At 47.3% G+C, this 19,848-nt stretch overlaps 1 protein-coding gene across 4 annotated transcripts in view; it reads left to right on the top strand.

The window, feature by feature from the left end:
- NSMCE2 (NSE2 (MMS21) homolog, SMC5-SMC6 complex SUMO ligase) overlaps nt 1–19,848 on the top strand; it is a 933,269-nt gene that overhangs the window by 53,027 nt on the left and 860,394 nt on the right. For all 4 annotated transcript variants that reach the window (XM_069621620.1, XM_069621621.1, XM_069621619.1 and 1 more), the window contains exon 2: nt 4,738–4,890. In XM_069621620.1, coding sequence (XP_069477721.1) covers nt 4,752–4,890 — 139 coding nt within the window. In that variant the 5' untranslated portion in view covers nt 4,738–4,751. The remainder of the gene's footprint in view (nt 1–4,737; nt 4,891–19,848) is intronic.

A 19,848-nucleotide genomic window follows, 5' to 3' on the forward strand; every position in this document is an offset into this window, starting at 1 on the left:
ATGAAGGGCTTTTTCTCTCCCTTTCGAGCATTCCTTCGGGCGTCGATTTGTAGAACCAAATCGAGCAGCTCTGGGAAACCCGTAGGAACCACAGGAACTGTAGATAAGGCATCTTTCAGTTCTTCGGAAAGACCCTTGTAGAAAACAGCCGTTTTCTTGCTGTCAGGCCATTGGGTTTCCGCCGTCAGTTGATTGAACCGGGCAACGTAAGACATAAGGGGTTGGCTGCCCTGTTGTAGGTTAAGCAACTCTAAATCTGTGGCTTGAGTAGAGTAACGCATGTCAAAGACTTTACTCATAGCAGTCAAGAGATCGTCACAATCGTACAACAAAGGGCTATTTGTTTCCAACAAAGGGTTAGCCCAAGCAGCAGCTGTGCCCCCTAAATGGGAAAGCACGAAGGCTGCTTTTGTGGTTAGATCAGGAAAAGATGTAGGACGGCAAAGAAAATGGAGTCGGCACTGATTTACAAAGGTTCTATAGGTTTTGGGATCACCCGTGAACCTTTCCGGAGGGGCCAAGGGAAACTGAGTGGGCATAACCACATTAATAGTTTCCTGTGGGGGTGCCGTAGTCCCAGATCCAGATGCAGTAGCCATCGGCGCCTGTGCTCCCTGAGGACTACCATGTAGGGCGTCTTGCATAACGTCCATACGGTGCCGTAACATGTCCTGTGCTGTAACCATTTCATTTCTCAAATCGTTGATCAACTGTGTCAAAACAGTTAAAGGATCCGTACCCTCCATGGCTTCTGATTCTGTCAGAATGTACCAAAGTATTAACTGAAAAGGATACAATACTCAAAAGGATACAGGAGGTAGGGTCTTCCGGATCCCTGTTCACACGATTTGATAGTCGTGAAGTCAATAAAAGACCTTCCAAATGATACAACCCTCTGGCTGATAAAACAGGCAGAGCGATGGATCACTGGAAAGGGCGTGGGTAAGGTATAGTAATCCAGCCTAGGACAAATTAAAGTATCATGAATAACTGCTCCAATCTGAGTATGATGAATTAGATAATGACAGGAATGTTCACACTGACCTTTAGATTTGGGTAGAATAATCCAGAAGTCTCTTGATGGATTTGAATGAAGAACAAACGACAAGGAAGGGAAAATTAGTAAGGGAGACTTATCCCGAACGGAACGAGGCTCACGCTAGATACGGGTTGAATTCACCACAGGATAGCGTCCAAAGTTCAGTTCAATGTCACCTTCCAATAATCCTTGAAAGGCTTCCTTCCCACTATAGGGATCAATCCTTCTGTTAATTCCACAGATGCAGGAGTTAGAAGTACACGCGGTTATAAACAGCCGCGAAGAAAATAACGTTTGAAGACAACGTGCGCGTGTGGATTTTACACGCGGGCAGGATTCGCGCAGTCTGGGCCAGCCGCGTGTGAAGACAACGTGCGCGTGTGGATTTACACGCGGGCAGGATTTACGCAGTCCGGGCCAGCCGCGTATGAAGACAGAGAGCGCGTGTGGTTTTTACACGCGGGCAGGATTCACGCAGCCTTGGCCAGCCGCACTTGAAGACAAAGAGCGCGTGTGGATTTTACACGCGGGCAGGATTCACGCAGCCTTGGCCAGCCGCACTTGAAGACAAAGAGCGCGTGTGGATTTACACGCGGGCAGGATTCACGCAGCCTTGGCCAGCCGCACTTGAAGACAAAGAGCGCGTGTGGATTTTACACGCGGGCAGGATTCACGCAGCCTTGGCCAGCCGCACTTGAAGACAAAGAGCGCGTGTGGATTTTACACGCGGGCAGGATTTACGCAGCCTTAGCCAGGCGCGCTTGAAGACAGAGAGCGCGTGTGGAATAACACGCGGGCGGTGTTCCCGCAGTCCGGAACAGCCGCGTTTAGAGACAGCGTGAGCGTGTGGAATTACACGCGGGCAGGATTCCCGCAGTCCGGACCAGCCACGCTTGAAGACAGAGAACGCGTGTGAATTATCACGCGAAGGGATAGCTCCAGGAATCAGCGTGTGGCGGAACACACGCTATCGAAGGCCCAAAAGTAGCTGTAGAAATATGCCAGGATGCAGATCAGAGGTTCAGCTACACAACGCCAATAGAGACGATCAGAAGCAGCGAGTGAAGCTTCTACGCTGCTTAAATACGTAATACCGTAGTTCACGTGACGAAGCAAAAGTCACGTGAAGTTAGCGACGTGAAAAGTGCAAACGTCGTTTTCCCGGTAACGTATCGAATAACCTCCATTTGGAGTAGAACGGTCTAGCTGTTCTACGAGCGTAGCGTCCAGCATGCATGACAAACACCTTTTTCCCCCATCCTACCATGTAGGATACCTAGGAACTCAACTCCCCTCCCCTTTTCTGACAAACGCTTTCTCACGGACAGCTCACTGTGAGAGAAAACAGACTAACACCCAAGACTATACCTGACATGTCCCAATACAATGGTCAGGCAGGGTCAGGCAATTACTGATCATTACACACACCTGACTTCCATCACACTTCCCCACACATATAAAAGGCAGAGCATGAAAGCACACTGAAGAGCGTTGCAAGAAGGGAAGTGCCCTTGACCTTTTCAGAAGAAGACTGTTGCTTTCGTGAGCCTATGAGAATAAGAGACGCAAGATCTGGAATCGAAGCTGAACAGACCTGCATTGTGTGTCAGAGGTACCCGGAGCTCTCCCGCGTCGATGGCCAAGGCAGGGAGGATCGTTTGCCGCTGTGGTACTGTCCTTGGCTCCTACAATAAAGCAATGCCAGTAAAGTCAGCACAGCAGTTGAGTTGGGGAGACTGATACCAAACCGGTCTGTGTTGATGCCAAGGTTGCAAGTGGCAAGATTTTATAGAGTAAACTGAAGAGAACCGTGTGTGAAGCATATCTGACAAGCAACGTGAATATAATTAAACAGCATATGAGTGACTGAACTTTTGAAGCCAAGACAGATACCGTAAACAGAGTGGTCTGGCACCACGTGGGTGCTCATTCGAAAGTCTGTTAGGTATCCAACAGAAAGGTGGCAAATCTAAAAAGGAATTGTGAAATCAAAGTGGCCCTGCAACGAGTCAAGCCAAACACTGGGCACATTCGAAAGTCTTTAATAGTTGATGCTAACTGAAATTGGTCCGAACCCGGCTGAGGGAGACTAATTGTATTAAGAAGGGGATCTGAGCCCGGCAGAGGGTATCTGGGGAAAACCGTGAGTCACCAGAGAGAATATCCATACAAACATTATGAAAGAGGATCTGAGCCCGGAAGAGGGGGATCCAAAGTGACAATCGCTGTATTAAAGGGATCTAAGCCCAGCTGAGGGGGATCCGGGGTGAATAGTGAATCACCTGAATTGAGTACTTGTAAGAGGAAATGCAACATTTGTTTTGTCGCATTAGGCCCTCTGCATGAAGTGACTTTGATAGGCAAAGAGACTTAGGCACAGAAGGCCCTGATGCTAATGATTGAACGGTATCCTTGTGTTAAAGAAGTCAGAGATTGTGCTACGCTCTAGTGAACCGCCTTCTCCTGTGCTGAAAACGTGGGGGAAGAGAGGCCAACTACCTGAACATCCCAACGTATCATTTTTGTGAACACTTCTTTCTTTTTCATAAATGCTACCCCCACACTATTTGTATTTAGAGGTAAGGATTGGCAATCGTTCTTTTTAGTATAGGCCCTTTTATGTTGACCAGACACCACTAGGTGTTATTATGTGATGGTCATAGCTTGCTGCCATCTGTAGATTTAGGATTAGATGGGCGTTTATCATACCCTTGTTGAAGTTCAATAAACACCCTTGAACTGTGCTCACGTGTCTGTCTTACTGTGGATGCCAAGCCTTCTTTTACAGATCTTTGTAAGGGGAACAGCCACAGCGACTCATGGCCATGCACTCTGGAATCCACATCCTAGCGACCAACGCATCTCATTTGGTAGAGCTACCACTGGTCTTTTACCTCACTGCACACTAAATCAGGATTGTATGGAAGACTAAAGAATTCTGGAAGGAGGTGTTGGAGACATTGAACTTTGTATTGGGAACTAGCATGCCATTGAAAGCTTCCCTATTTTCTCTAGATGATGACAAACCAATACAGGAATTGAAGAATGCTGATAAGGCTCGACTGCTCCGTGGCTGCATGATGGTGAAGAAAATGATCCTAAGTGCCTGGAAATCACCCAATTGCTAATGTATAGATGACTGGATTGAGGCCTTGCTGACCCTTTCAACCTTCGAGAGAGGGTCATTTACACAAAAAGAGATGATTTGGAAAAATTCCAGGATATCTGGGGCCCTTTCCTGGATCTGTATGGCTGATCCAAATACGGATGGGTTCAAGATAATATAAACCCCTCATGATATAAGCCCCCTAAATAGAAACCGTGGTTAGCTTGTGAATAATGACGTCTGGTTGAAATATATTTCTACTTAATAGTGCCCTTTTTCATTTTTTTTTCAGTTTGGATTGCTGCTCAATTTATCTACTAATTAGGTCAAATGGCTATTGTACTGTATATTGAGATTTTGTACATTATTTATTTTCTCTTTGTAAAACTTCTATAAAAAGATTGATATGATTGTATAATTAACACGTTCTATGCAAAATCTTCTGTACTCCTCTACATTCCGTGGCCTATTTGCCATCCCCACTGTGGCACTGTGTGGTCCCAGCCACCATGGAAAACACTGTTATTACTTTTATTTTTTTTCGGTATGTTTCACTTATAAAATCCTAAATATATACTTTTATTGTTTCTAGATAAACAAATCAAGATGCCGGGGCGTCCATCGTCGGTCATATCATTCAACTCAGTGGATTCTTCCATCTCCTCTCTAAAAAACTGCCAGGCCTACATCAATACTGGAATGGAAATTGCTACAAACGTGGCCTTGGAGCTTCTGGAAACTGAAAGTAAGTGAAAGTTGCAGATTGATATTTCTTTCCCATAATATCTATGAAGTCCCTATTGATGTTGAGCCATTGTCTGTTTTTATCTTTTGCTTTTGGCCTGATGAACAGTTCACTTGTTCAGGAATTATTGGACAGAGTAGGCCTTTCTTGTTGAGACACACAGGGCCTGATTCACAGAACATTTCCCAATGGGATTGCACCATTATAAAAGGCTTCTGTGAATCAGGCCCACACTATATTGATGTTGGACCCTTTTAGGTCTGCGTCTTTGTTGCATGCAGGGGAATCCATCCTTGTTGTGACCTCTGCCTTCACATAACATCCTGCGCCCACATACCCCTATCACTGCACACATTTTCTTCAGAACATGGACCTTGTTATGTCTCCATTTGTCTTAGCACGTGTGGCAGATCGGCTCTGATCTTTCTTGCCTGCCTCCTGCCAGGATTTCTTACCAGATGCTGAAGAAATGAGCTCCATACACTGTATTAATTGCCATTAAGAAGAGCATAACCCTTTTTTTGCTTCAATATATTAAGTTTTTATTGGCTGGCATTTCTTTTTTTGGCTCTCAGCAGTCACAGTTCTCTTAATAGTTTAAGAGCCGTTATGTGAGTTGTTATTGGGTAGCCCATTTTTATCCAACAATAAAAAAAAAGTAAAGAAAATTAAAACGTTTCTCTTTACAAACGATTTACCTTGGCCCTACCAGCTAAAAGATCTAACGGATGAAAGGATATCCAGCAATGCCAAGATCGAAGCCTGTGATCTTTAGTTTATACATATATATGCTGGAAGTTGATGCATTCACCCACCCAGGGTCACACTGCTCTCTCTAATGGCTACTAAACCATCTAAGCAATCTTTCCAGGATTTAACCCATGGCCTGCACATTGCATGTAGATATGCTGAATCTGTAATCAAGTCACTGAGATGTCTTGCGAGCATTTGAATTTGTGCCTGGCAGGATACGCACAGCTGAGGAGTTGATTTGCTTTCTTTGGAGAAATATGTATGACCTGCATGTCAGAGGTTTGAATCCTGGTTAAATAGCTTAGTGAGTTGATTGGATTTAATGAATTCATCTTTTATAATCTGCTTAATAGAGGTTAGTCTCGACTCATGGTACCTGGGATTCGAACCTGTGCTGCTCTGCTTTTTCTTTCTACCAAGACAAACGTGTTGCCCATGAGCTATCCTCCTGTCCCATGAATGTGCAGATCTATATTTAAAGTGTAGGTCACACATTTCTATTATTATAATGTAGTCCAGTGGTTTTAGTGCCAGCTTCAAAGATCTGAGTGCATTCTGCAAGTGTACAAATAATAACATGCCCGCGCGCGCGCGCGCTCTCTCTCTCTCTCTCTCTCTCTCTCTCTCTCTCTCTCTCTCTCTCTCTCTCTCTCTCTCTCTCTCTCTCTCTCTCTCTCTCTCTCTCTCTCTCTCTCTCTCTCTCTCTCTCTTTTCTCTTTTTCTCCATAACAATACAAAGTGCTAGGATTGCAGCAATTCACTAGGTGTTTACGTTTTATGCTTCTGAATGCTGGCTCTGTGCCAGCATTATGAATCTTAAATGTGGCATATTTTAGTGTAAATAAGAGGCATTCCCAGTCTATTAGATACCTAAAACACCAAATGCATGTGTGATCTGTGAATCTGACAAAGGCAAACCAGTGCATTATTTTATTGTCAGTATTCGTTTTTTGTTTGAAAATTGATATATGGGGTGTGATCTTTCTATTCTGGCAGAATATTTCAAGGAGAATCATGTGCACTGTTCATCTTTCCCTCCGCTTCGATATCACAGAGCCATTTTAACCAAAAAGACTAAACATTCTGTCATTGATGGACGAGAAAGAAGAGGCTCTTGTGTTTTTATGTAACACTATCAGAAAAAGCACCGGAACCCATTTTCAGTCGCCAAATTGTAGAACATCAGCAAATGGCAATTTTTCTCATATACAACAGAAAAGTTGAGATTTTATTAAGGATATGGAGGAGAGTATTATGCCACACAATCCCTTTAATCATAGCAGCAATACATTCATCTCTTTATGAACTGAAAATAACATTAATGTACTACAAGTCTCATAATTCCAAGTTTCTCTGTGCAGTAGTCTGTGTTCTTTTTCATTGTTCCAAACAAGTGCTCTATCCCCTTTGTCCTTCTTTTCTTGGTGCTGATCCGACCAGCTTAAATGACACCGGGCCACTGCCAGCAACAATCAAACACAAAATGGGGGCACGAAGGGGGAAGAAAAACAAACAAAATCGACCAATCCCAGGGCCGGATAATGCTCACGTTTTTTGTGCCTCAATAAAATATCAACTTTTCCATTGTATACTAGCAAAAGCATAATTTAATGGCAGGGCACAGAGGCTTCCTATTATATTATACAATGCTGCTAATACAGAAGAAGAGACATGCTCCACTGGCTTACAAAAAAGTCACTAAAAACACATTCATTGGACAGTTTGGCTGCTTTCAAAATGTCTTATCATAGAACTTGCCTTGCCCAGAAAACATTGCAAACCATGGCCCTTCTAGTAGAATGTGCCCAAAAGAGCCACCCAAGCCTGCAACATAACCCATCTGATCCATGTAGCCAAGATCAAAGTCTAAAGTCTAAACATGAGTGTAATATGTTTGGCCAGTAATCCCTACAATGAAAACTCCTCAATGGAGCCCCAGTCTATAGACAGACAGACTGAAAATGACCCATGCTTTGGCTGGATCGCCTTCCCTTGCATCGCTAACCGACGCATTCTACTGGAGAGTTCAGACTTTTAGGGTTGATCAGTCGGATGGGAGTTGATGATCAGTCCAAGGTATTTATATTGTAGAGTCTGAGATAACGATCGATTTGAGAGTGTCCAATTAAATTTGTAACCTGTTTTGGGGAGGTGGTGATGAAAGATTAATAGATTTGATTTTGCGGTGTTGATAACGAGGTGGTTTGCATCGGCATAGCAGGTCAGAGCTGTCAATTTTCTTTGTAACCCAATTGGGGCCCTATCCAGAATCACCAAATCGTCTGCGTATAAGAGATAGGAAATCTCAGCTAACCCAACTCGCGGGGGGAATGATCGGACAGATTTTAAAACTGTGAATATCATTTATGAAAAAATTGACGCAAGGGGGGAGCCCTGTTTTAGGTCGGTGTTTGTTTGTGTAGAGTTTGATAGTAGGCCGCTAGTTGTGAGTTTCACCTTGATTGAAGTGTTGGAATAGAGTTTGTGTATCAAATAGATGATATATGGGGGGCAATTCGAGTTAAACTTTTTGTTCCATAAGATGTCACGAGGAACTGAATCGAAAGCCTGCTTAAAATCAATTAGAACTATCTATATAAACTGGTTGCTTAGTTAAAATGGCTTGATTCTTAATGGCAGATAGTAGGGTTACGTTTAGGGCTGTGCCAATGCTTGCAACAAAACCTGATTGGTGTGTATCCAGTTGATTGCTCATTAATAGCCATTTAAAAAAAATCTCCTAAAATTAATCTTGCTAAATTCTTGCCTGGTGTGTCAAGAAGCGCAATAGGTCTATAGTTATTTGGATCGCCTCTGTCTCCTTTCTTAAAAATCGGAATGATAATAGCTTCACGCCAAGACTGTGGAATATGACTGGTGTGAATGACGTTTTTGAATATTAGTTAAAGAACAGAGGCCCAAGCCTCAGGATTCGCTTTTAGAATTATATTGGTTAGATTGTCTGGGCCTGGGGCTCTCGACATGCTTAGTTTATTTTATTATTATCAAGATGTCTAATGTATCGAATTCAAATTTTGAAAGATCTGGCATGTCAAAAATGGGAAAGTTTGTCTTGCGAGGGGTCTGTTTAGAAGTTTAAAAAAGTGGTTGGTCCACTTAGATTCACTTATTGTATTTAATTCCAACGTTTAAGGGCTGTTGAAGGAAGATTATTAATTAAGTGCCAAATCTCACCTGCTGATTTAGTTATTAAAGCTTATAACATTTTTTCAGCATTTGTTTGTTTTTGACTGGCTAGCTATAATCTGTTTAGTTTTGTTCTTGTATCTGGTCTTAAGTAGGATTCTCTCAGAGGAGCATGTCATGGGTGATAAACGTCGCAGTGCCTGACGGAATTTGCTTTTAAGATCCCGAATGGAGGAATTAAAGTCATGCTTGTGTTGGAATATAGGACGAGAGCGGAGTTTAATCGACTCAGTAATAATTTATACATGTTCAGTATAGAACATTGTCGTGGATGCCCCATTATTATTATTAATTTTGGTGAGCTTGTCCTTTAGAGTAGGTATTAGTTGCGGGTTCCAACGCAACTGATTTCTGCAGTTATTGAGAGCGACAGAAAGATCATAGAGTTGTGTAGATTGTAGCTCATGTGGGATCCAGCGAGTTCCAAGTATCATATGATCACTGGCTAAAGTTGGCGTTATTCTGAATGAGGCTATACTTTTATTTGCATTTGATGAAATGATGACATGGTCCAAGATAGATGAACTCGGGGCCCCTAGACCACGTGAAAGCTGGTGGACTGTCTTCAGCAGTTGAGCCGTTTAACATATCAAATTTCCAGATTGTCATAAGATTAACCCATTTGGCAGCTCGAGAGTTGGATTGAATATGACTCGAGGAGATAGAGTTCATGTTGAAGTCACCTGCAATGATGATAGTCTGAAAAGATGAGTCTAGCAGTGTGAGATCAACAATTGCTTCTATCTTGTCAATGAACTGAGATTTGTTGAGAGATAGATGTTCAATACTGCTGTGGCAGGATAGAATGGGGGCTGAGTGTTTGTAGTAGATAGCTTGCCTGCTTGAATCCCAAGGTTCAAGATGTAATTGTGAGTCAGTTCTGACTGCTATGAGCATGCCTGGCCGGCCGGCCTCTAGCTGCTTTTGTCGCCGATATTGTGGCAATTTGCTGGTCAGTCCAGATGAGGGCCGTCATTAGCTAAGTTTCTTGCAATAAGGTTAAATCGAATACATTTAATGTGCAAGATGTATTCCTTAAGTGTGAGTAACTTCTTGTGTTCCAGCTTGCCATGGAGCAAGCGTGGGACAGGGATAGAACTGTGTGCTAGTGTGAATCCATCTTAAGAGCACTCTTTTGCTTTAATAAGCCATGACCATTTGGACTTGGGTTGAACTGGCTGGAGTTGTTGCTGGGCACCTGTTAAATATTCTTGCCTGCAATTGCAGCAAGGTCTTTCTGATGTGATTGGCGGAGGAGGGACACTCTGGTTAAGTGGCCATTGAGGTCTAGTGTTGAGCTGTGAACTTTGTTCAGATAACATTGGTGGTTCTTGAGCTTTGAGAAGTAGGCCTTTTGCAAGTAGTGTGTTCCTTTCGAGACAGACAAACATTTTTACAATTTCTTGAAGGAATAATGATCTCAACAATATCTTGGTAGGCCGGTGAGGGGTATCTCACAGACTCCATGTCGGCTGATCTGATATTTTGTAAAGCTGGGATGGAGTTAAAGACAGCTAAAAGTGTTGACCTGTTAGGGTAAGGGTCAGAATGAATTCTGTCAAGCATTGTAATTTTTATAATCTCCAATTCGAAGGGATTGTGTCCTCCGACGTATTCCTTATCTTAGATAGAAATCCTTCAGCTTTGCTGGCCTCGGAAAATTTTTTCGCCAGAGGGCGCTGCGCGTCGATGATCGCCGAGTCGATGACCCTCGACGGCCTCCGTGCCGACGTCGACGTCATCCTGCCTATAAAGGCCGCGCGCAGCGTCCGTTGCTCAGTTCCGTTTTTCCGCGCTTCGTTGTGCCTCGGAACACCGTTGCTCAGTTCTCGTCAAGATAACGTATATAATAACTACTATTTACCATCGATATCGATGGCATCCTCCTCCGACCCGACGACCCCTCGGTCCGGTTTCAAAAAGTGCCGAGACTGCGGGAAGAAAATGTCGTTGACGGACCCTCACAGGGTCTGTTTGTGGTGTCTGGGAATCACGCACCAGAGTTCGGAGTGTGAGGAATGCCTTTCCATGACGGCGAAAGCCTTGAAGGAGCGTAGGGGGAAGCTCGAGAGAGGTAGGTCAACTTTAACTTCCTCGAAAGCTTCTTCGGTAGAGTCGAGACGTTCGTCTCCTCACCATAAAAAACACTCTCGATCTAGATCACGAAGTGGCTCCCACCACTCGTCGACATCGAGACACTCGAAGAAGAGACGTAGGAGATCCCCTTCGTCATCTTCGTCGAGTTCTCCTGAGAGAGTTCATTGCCCCACAAAACGCAGCTCGCAAGCTGAGTGGGAGGAATTCAGGAAAAAGATGCTAAGCGTCTTCGAGAAAGCGGCCTCGTCCCCCTCGAAGACAGCTGAGGGTGATACCCCGGGTAAAAAACCCAAAAAATCTAAACGCCGCGAGTCGCAGTACCCGGCGGAAAAGTCAACCCGAAAGCGCCTCGAGCCATCGGGAGATAAAGCATCATCGACGCCATCGTCGAAAACTCCTTCGAAACAGAGGTCGGCGCCATCGACGCCGTTGTCGAAGGATTCATCGGCGCATCAGTCGATCGAGTCGACGCCGACGTCGACGCCGATATCGACGCCGGTGAAGGAAAGAACCGCGGCTACTCCACAGCCAACGGTTAGACAAAAGACCTCCGACTCGACGCCGAGAACGTCGACGTCGTTCTCGAGCAGGACTCCGATCCTTTCGAGTTCTTCGAGGCCTAGTACACATTTCTCGACGCTTTTCACGGCGCCTTCGAGTACTTTCACGTCGGTGTCGACGACATCGACGTTTTCAAGGCCTGTGATGATGGCTCCTTCTGCATTGGAAATGGGGTTTATACCATTCCAAAAACCAATGTATCCCCCTTTAACCTCGATTTTTGAGGAAAGGGAGGATTCAGACCAAGATATTGATTTACAGAGGACCACATCACCAGAGCCAGAGACTTTCGCCTCTGAGGAAGGAAGATTAAAAAATCTTCAGGATGCACTTCAGGAAGCTAGTGGCTTGGACACTTCTCCTGAAGCAGAATTTATCAAACCAGACCCAGGAGAACATGCGGAGACTCCATATAGAGCTCTGATGTCTAGAATCATAGAATTTATGGGTTGGTCTGCACCTTCTCCTGCCTTTCAGCAGGATGACCTCACTGACATACTGGACAAGGGCCCACAGGAGGATCCTGTGGTTCCATTTCACTCTGCTCTACAGAGAAGGATTTTGACAAACTGGGAAACGCCAGAAATTATCCCGGCAGTAAATAAAAAACTGTCAACAAAATACAGGGTGGCTAGTTCTGACCCTGAATATTTGTCAAAACACCCTACTCCTGAGAGCTTGGTTGTACAGGCTGCAACCTCATCAGGCAGCACATCTGCATACCCCACTGCTCCGCAGGATAGGGATGACAAAAAGTATGATGCCATGGCTAAGAAGGTTTTTTCTGCCTGTAGCATGGCGTTAAAGTCTATTAACGCGACCTGTACGCTCGCTAGGTTCAGCCACACCCTTTGGGAGTGCGCTTCATCAGCGGCTGACTGCCTCCAAGAAGGAGAGGAAAGGGACGCATTTTTAAACATCATCAGGGATGGTAAAGATGCGATGTGCGAGACCCTACAAACTGGCCTAGATTCTGCTGACAGTATCAGCAGGGCCATGGCGGCAAGTACCACAATCCGCAGGCATGCGTGGTTGAGGAAGTCTGGTTTTGCCTCTGACGTGCAGACCAGGCTTTTGAATATGCCCTTTGACGGTTCTACCCTCTTTGGAAAGAAGGCGGATGACAGTTTGGAGAAACTGCAAACGTCCAAGGCAGCAGCCAAGTCATTGGGAGCTGCTATCCGTCAGAATACCTTTCGTCCTTCGGGATCATCGTGGAGAGGACGGTCCTTTCGTTACTATTCCTCATATGGAAGGGGCAGGGGACGACCGGCTCAAAGAGGCCAAGGAAGATTTACCCGTGGTGGACGGGGTAGGGGAAAGAAAGCCGCACCCGCAGGAGCAGGAGCCACTTTACCTTCGGCAACTGCATCAGCCGCTTCAAAACCACTCTGAGGTCTCCCCTCACAGAACACCAGTAGGGGGCAGGTTAACTCACCATCTGACGGAATGGCAGGCTATTACGTCAGATGCTTGGGCTCTGGAGACAGTGGCCCAAGGTTACTGCCTGCCCTTCCTACATATCCCTCAGAGTCATCCACCGGGGAACAACCCTTTGAAGCTTCCAGATCCGCTCCTCTTGCAGGAGGTTTTAGACCTGCTAGAGAAAGGTGCCATAGAACTGGTACCTGTAGCGGAAAGGAACAAGGGTTGGTACTCCCCCTACTTCATAATACCGAAGAAGGACGGAGGACTGAGACCCATCTTAGACTTACGGGAATTGAACAAATTCCTCCGAAAGGACAAGTTCAAGATGGTGACTCTCTCTCAGATCCTTCAGGCCCTCCAGCTTCAGGACTGGTTGGTATCTCTAGACCTCCAGGACGCTTATTTCCATGTGCCGATCCATCCCAGGCACAGGAGATACCTGAGGTTCGCAATTGGCAGCTCTCATTATCAATTTCGAGTTCTGCCATTTGGGCTAACCTCCGCCCCGAGGGTCTTTACCAAGCTAATGTCGGTTGTGGCTGCAAGTCTAAGGAGGGAAGGGATTCATGTCTACCCTTACCTAGACGATTGGTTGATCAGAGCTGTATCTTCGGAACAGGCTCAGAGACAACTAGATTATGTTTGCCACTTCCTTCACAAGCTGGGCTTCTCCCTCAATTTAAAGAAGTCACAGATGATACCATCACAGAGACTCCAATTCATTGGAGCAGTCCTGGACACTTCCCTGGGAAAAGCCTTGCCACCAGAGGTGAGGGCTCGAGATATTCTGCAGATGGTCATCAGATTTCAGAATGCCCAATATCTCCCAGCCTACGACTTTCTGAGGTTGCTAGGCCTCATGGCATCCTGCATATTCCTCGTGCCGGAGGCTCGCCTGAGAATGAGATCCCTCCAGTGGGCACTGAGAACTCAGTGGTCACAGTTCTCAGGAAGGATGACAGATCTCCTTCGGATCCCGGTCAAAGTAGCCCGAGACCTTCAGTGGTGGGCCTGTCGGGAGAACATCCTGAAAGGAGAAATGTTTTGGCAACCATGGCCGGAGATAACAGTAGTCACGGATGCCTCACTCACGGGGTGGGGAGCTCACGCCAACGACTTGACCATCAGCGGTCGTTGGTCTCCATCGGAGTCCAGACTACATATCAACCTGTTGGAGCTGAGAGCCATCAGACTAGCGCTGAAGGCTTTTCTGCCGTCTGTACGGGGAAGAAACGTCCTAATAATGACGGACAATACAGTGGCCATGCACTACCTCAACAAAAGAGGAGGCGTAGGCTCACTACCACTGTGCAGAGAGGCGATGCAGCTCTGGTTTTGGGCAATTCAGGAAGGAATCTCTCTATCGGCAATTCACCTAGCCGGAGAGAAGAACTTGACAGCGGACGCTCTGAGCAGGCAGAGCACAGTCTCTCACGAGTGGGAGATAGCTCAGGAAGTCCTTCAAGAGATCTTCGCCCTTTGGGGAACCCCTCAAGTGGATCTGTTCGCCACCAGTATCAACAGGAAGTGCGACAGATTTTGCTCAAGGGAATTTCCCCCGAGAGGAGCTCTAGGAGATGCGTTCGTAGTGGACTGGGAGTTCCCACTTCTGTACGCGTTCCCTCCGGTCCCTGTCATTCCTCAAATGATCAGGAGGTTGAGAAGGTTTCGGAAGACCATGATCCTAATTGCCCCGGATTGGGCCAGGAGAACGTGGTACCCGGACCTTCTAGACATGTCCATCTGCCCTCCAATTCGACTGCCATACAGAGAGGATCTTCTCTCGCAGAAGGAAGGTCAGGTTCTCCATCCAGCCATCAAGACCCTCAACCTTCACGCTTGGTGTCTGAAAGGTTGAGGTACAAGGATTGGGACCTTCCGGATGATGTTATGGAGGTGTTGCTTTCGGCCAGAAGGCCGGCAACTAAAACTCTATACCGCTGCCGTTGGAACAAATTTTGCAGCTGGTGCAGAGAAAAGAATATTGAACCCTTTTCTTGTGGTACACCTATGGTGTTGTCATTCTTACTTTACCTGGCTAATTCAGGCCTACAGGTTGGCACAATTAAGGGCTATCTCGCAGCGCTATCAATCTTTAAGCGCACTGCAGAGGAGCCTTCATACTTCAAAATTCCATTGGTAATACAATACCTAAAAGGATTAACTAATGTTTATCCCCCGAAACCTTTTCAAGTTCCCTTATGGGATTTAAACCTAATTTTAAACTTCCTAAAGGGTGCCCCTTTTGAACCACTACACTCTTGTTCATTGAAGCTTCTCACCCTCAAAACTGTTTTGCTAATAGCATTGACATCTGCTAGAAGGGTTAGCGAGTTGCAAGCCTTATCGTGTAAACCTCCACATACAATCTTTTACAAGGACAAAGTTGTTCTTCAGGTGAAGCCTAACTTCCTCCCGAAGGTAGTCTCGGAGTTTCACATCACTCAGAAGATTATATTACCTTCTTTCTACCCTCCTCCTCATCCGGGGAAGGAGGAAGAGAGACTGCACAGGCTGGACCCTAAGCGAGCCTTGAGCTTCTATATCAGCAGATTGGCTAAGATCAGACAAGCAGACCAACTCTTTGTAGGTTATGCAGGACATAAGTTGGGCCTTCCAATAACAAAACAAACCATCTCCAGATGGATTATTTTAGCCATTCTGGAGTGCTACAAATTGGCAGGAAAGGAGCCTCCTCAAAATCTAAGGGCTCATTCTACCAGGGGTATCGCAACATCCTCAGCCCTTCAAAGAGGGGTGCCAATTCGAGATATATGTGCGGCTGCCACATGGTCGTCCGCACATACATTTACCAAATTCTATAGCCTGGATTCCTCCTCTAGTCAAGAAACTAGATTCGGCAAGGCTGTGTTACACTCTGTCCATTCTGGAAGGGTAACATAACTTTTATTACTCCCGCCTCCAGTCACAATACCACTGCTATGGGAGTCTATCTAAGATAAGGAATACGTCGGAGGACACAATCCCTTCGAAGAACTAGTTACTCTTACCTTGTAACGTTCTTTCGATGGGATGTTCCTCCGACGTATTCCTTATCGACCCTCCCATCCATCCCCGCAGTATGACTTCCTGTGGGTTTGCAGCCTATGCTCCTTCAAGGTGATTAGTCTAATCCAAAAACATTACTGGGGACTACAAAACGGAACTGAGCAACGGACGCTGCGCGCGGCCTTTATAGGCAGGATGACGTCGACGTCGGCACGGAGGCCGTCGAGGGTCATCGACTCGGCGATCATCGACGCGCAGCGCCCTCTGGCGAAAAAATTTTCCGAGGCCAGCAAAGCTGAAGGATTTCTATCTAAGATAAGGAATACGTCGGAGGAACATCCCATCGAAAGAACGTTACAAGGTAAGAGTAACTAGTTCGTCTAGTTGAGCAAGTTCAGTTGGGGGTGCTTCACGCAGGTCTTTCTTGGCATCCGAAGGAACCCTTGGATGTTGACTTGCAAGATGTTGAAGTGGGGGGTGGGAGGGTCCTGGCTATGTGATGCGAGGGACAGGGTAACCTGTGCTTGGTGCAGTGTAGATTGGCTCAGCTACTCTTCGCATTTCTGGGCTAGAGTCTTAAATGCTGCAATGTCAACATTTAGATTTACACAAAAGGTCTGTTTTGGTTTTTCAGAGGTAGGATGAGGGCCATGAAGGCTATGATGCACAATCTCAGTTATCGGGATGGAATTGTTCGAATATCCAGACATATTCATGAGATCTTCATTTGAGTTACAAGATTCTATACCCATATCATCAGATACTTTGTTTACAGGTACAGCATTGGCATTAGAAAGCTCAGTCAGGCTTACCCTTTGGCGATGCCACATTCAACTCAGTTAGGAGAGCTGCTGACGGAGTCGTCCCGGTGGAATTGGTAGGTTGTCTAGAATGTTCTATTTCGCAACCATCCTGAGCTAATGAAGAACAAGTGGGTTTAGTCATTTTTTAAATAAAGGCTTTGGTTTTTGATTTGTTACTTTTTTTGGGTGGTATGGGCATATTTATGGCTTTTTTGTGAATCAATAAGGATTTGGGAGGTGCGTTTCCTGTTCCTCTTTTTTTCTCCTCTTAATACCTCGATTACCAGGACAAAAAACATCAACTAACGGAGTTGCAGAGATTTCTAGCACTTCACCTGTGCTCCGTTGTTCAGAGGATTTTGATTGAATGTTAAGCTCAGCGGGGGTGGGGGGAGTCATATTTATGGGAGAGCTCTCCGTCCCGGGTATTGGCATGGCCAGTAGAGACTGGCTAGACTGAGCTGGATCAAGAGCATTGGATTTTTTGTTCTCATAGGCGGATGTAAATAAAGTAGGAAGATTCCATACTAACCAGTCGACTTTGTTGATAACAGTTTGTAATAAGGGCGTGGCTTGGACGGCCATGTAGGAAGCTGTTCTTTCGTGGAGCTCTGTAGATCCTGAAATGATCCTGTGGAGTTGGAGCGCGTGCGGCGACCAGCCGGCGCTGAAAAATGACACATAAGTGTATGAACATTGCGGCGACACTCGCTGAAGGTTTGGTGGGTGGGGAACGCTCGGAGCCCCAGTTATCCCCACCGTGTTGCCGCGGGTCCCGGATCGAGGACACAGACAAAATGGCGGCCAGAACAAAGAAGAAGACAGGAGTCACGGGGGCGCCGCTGCAGTCGCGTGCTTAGGACCTGCGTTTGTCGCCCGAAGGCAGACTGAGAAGCGAAGCAGGAGCGCTGGGAGAGAGCACGTCTGAGGCTGCAGGCATCCACTACAGGATTGACCCACGGGCTGCAAGCAGCTGAGATCCTGCTGAGCGACCTGCCCGCGGTGACTGGGCCCGTGGCGGAGTTGCTTAAAAGCCACCGGCGCCCAGGTAGATACATTGTTGCCGCGCGAGGGGGAAGGCCAACGTGATCCTTACTGGCAACAAAGTCGCCGCGGATCCTGCGAGCGGCGAACTCGCGGGGGCGGCTGTTGCTGCGGGTCCCCTGGCACTGTGTATTCACTCGGGGATGTGGAGGGAAAAAACCCCGTCCGAACTGCCGACGGACAGTGGCAGATCTTACGTGTGCCCCGCAGGCCCTTGAACTGGATCGCCTGATAGAAGGACACTTGTGCGCACCGGGGGGTGCGCTGGGCCCCCCTTGAAGACACTAGGGGCAGTCGAGGCCGTGCTACTGAAGGGCCCAACATAGACACGGCACACCAGTTAAGTGTGCACTGGATTGCTGGCGCTGTGCCTGCATACTGGAACATCGGCACAGGCTTCCTGAATGGGCTGTTTTGGACCTTTGCAGGCCCCTTGCTGCCTACTAGGGCCCCCTTTTCGGCGTTCACGGGGGCCCCCCGGAATATGGGAGCGGGAGCCCCACAGTTGAGACTACCCCACACGACGGATGACTTTGTGACTGAGAAGTGGAGGCACCAAGGTACTGGGGAGCACTGTTCATGGATCATATACGGCAGAGCCCGGTAACTTAACGCCGGGGGTGCGCGAGTACGTGGGAGGACACAGCCCACTTGGGACGTGTGCTGCGGGCGAGCGCAGGCTTGGACAGCAGTGGGTGGTCTGCGACCACGCGAACAGTGGTGCGAGGAGAAGCACGGCGGGATCGTGTTCAACTGACGCGGCAGGATGTCCTCCAAAGTGGTGAGACCCATGATCAAGCAGCCCACGATGGAGGCCTACACCAAGTCGCCCTCGGGTGTGGAGGGGGGCAAAAGTAAAGAGACCCCTGCGGCGGCGGCGGACCCACCGGGCACTATCCAGGAGGTGCTGGCAGCAATTGCTGACTTGAAGGTGGCCTGGGAAACGAAGCTGGGCCTAGCCATGAAAGAGCTGCAGGAGGGCCTAGACCTCAAGATCGGAGTGGTCCAGGAACAGGTGAACCTGCTGAGGCAGGACGTGCGAGCGATCGCGGAGCGCACTGGGGCACTGGAGAAGGAGTTGGCCCCGAACACGGAGGCGTGCGCTGCACAGGCTAAGGAGCTTCATGCCCTCGTGCAGCGAGTTGGCAACCTGGAGGACAGAGCGGAGCAAGCAAAAGGGCGCGCCAGACGCAATAACATTCGCATAGTGGGTGTACCGGAAGGGATGGAAGGATTGAACCCCACAGAATACGTCGAAACCATGCTCTTGCAGGAGATTACAGGCGGGGAGTTGACCCAGGGGTTTGCGGTTGAAAGGGCGCATAGGGCCTTGACCAGGAGACCGGCCCCAGGAGCCCCCCCACGGCTGCTGATTGCGAAGATCTTGAATTATCGTGACCGCAAGAAGATTCTTGAATTTTTCCGGAAAGGAGGAACGATAGAAAGGGGGTCAGCGAAAATAACGGTGTACCCGGACTATACGTTCCTGGTGCAGCGTAGTCGAATGAACTTCGGAGCGGTGAAAAGGAGGCTTAGAGAAGCAGGCCATCGCTACATGTTGCTCTATCCCGCCAGGTTAAAGGTGTTTTACAAGAACAGATCCCTTTTCTTTGAGACACCGACTGAAGCGATGGATTGGCTGGATATGCAGGGTCGACCTCAGGAACTGGATGTCCAGACGGAAGTGGCTGGAGATAAGTAGCACATCGCGAGGGCACCCGTGGTGCCATAGTCATGACACTGGGACTGGATTATACAATGGTATTGTGATTGTGGGGAGGAAGTCATGGTATCTGCCGGCGGGTCCCGTTGGACGCATCCCTCCTAAAATAGATGACTGGGAGCTCCTGGGAAGCGCACTCTGACCCCAATAGTAGTATACTTAGTTAGGTCACCGTTAGATTGGTGACGCCCTGCGGGGTCCTTGTTCTCAGATACGAGGCAGGTCCAGACGTGGGTAGGCCTGAGATCCAGGGATGGAGCTGGGCAATTGTTGGGGGTTGGTAGAGAGGGGGGAGGTGGGGAGTTGTGTGCTGTGGTGTAGTTTTGGGGATGG

Source organism: Ambystoma mexicanum, chromosome 5q (genome assembly GCF_040938575.1).
Source record: "Ambystoma mexicanum isolate Mex_15411 chromosome 5q, UKY_AmexF1_1, whole genome shotgun sequence".
NCBI lineage: Eukaryota > Metazoa > Chordata > Amphibia > Caudata > Ambystomatidae > Ambystoma > Ambystoma mexicanum.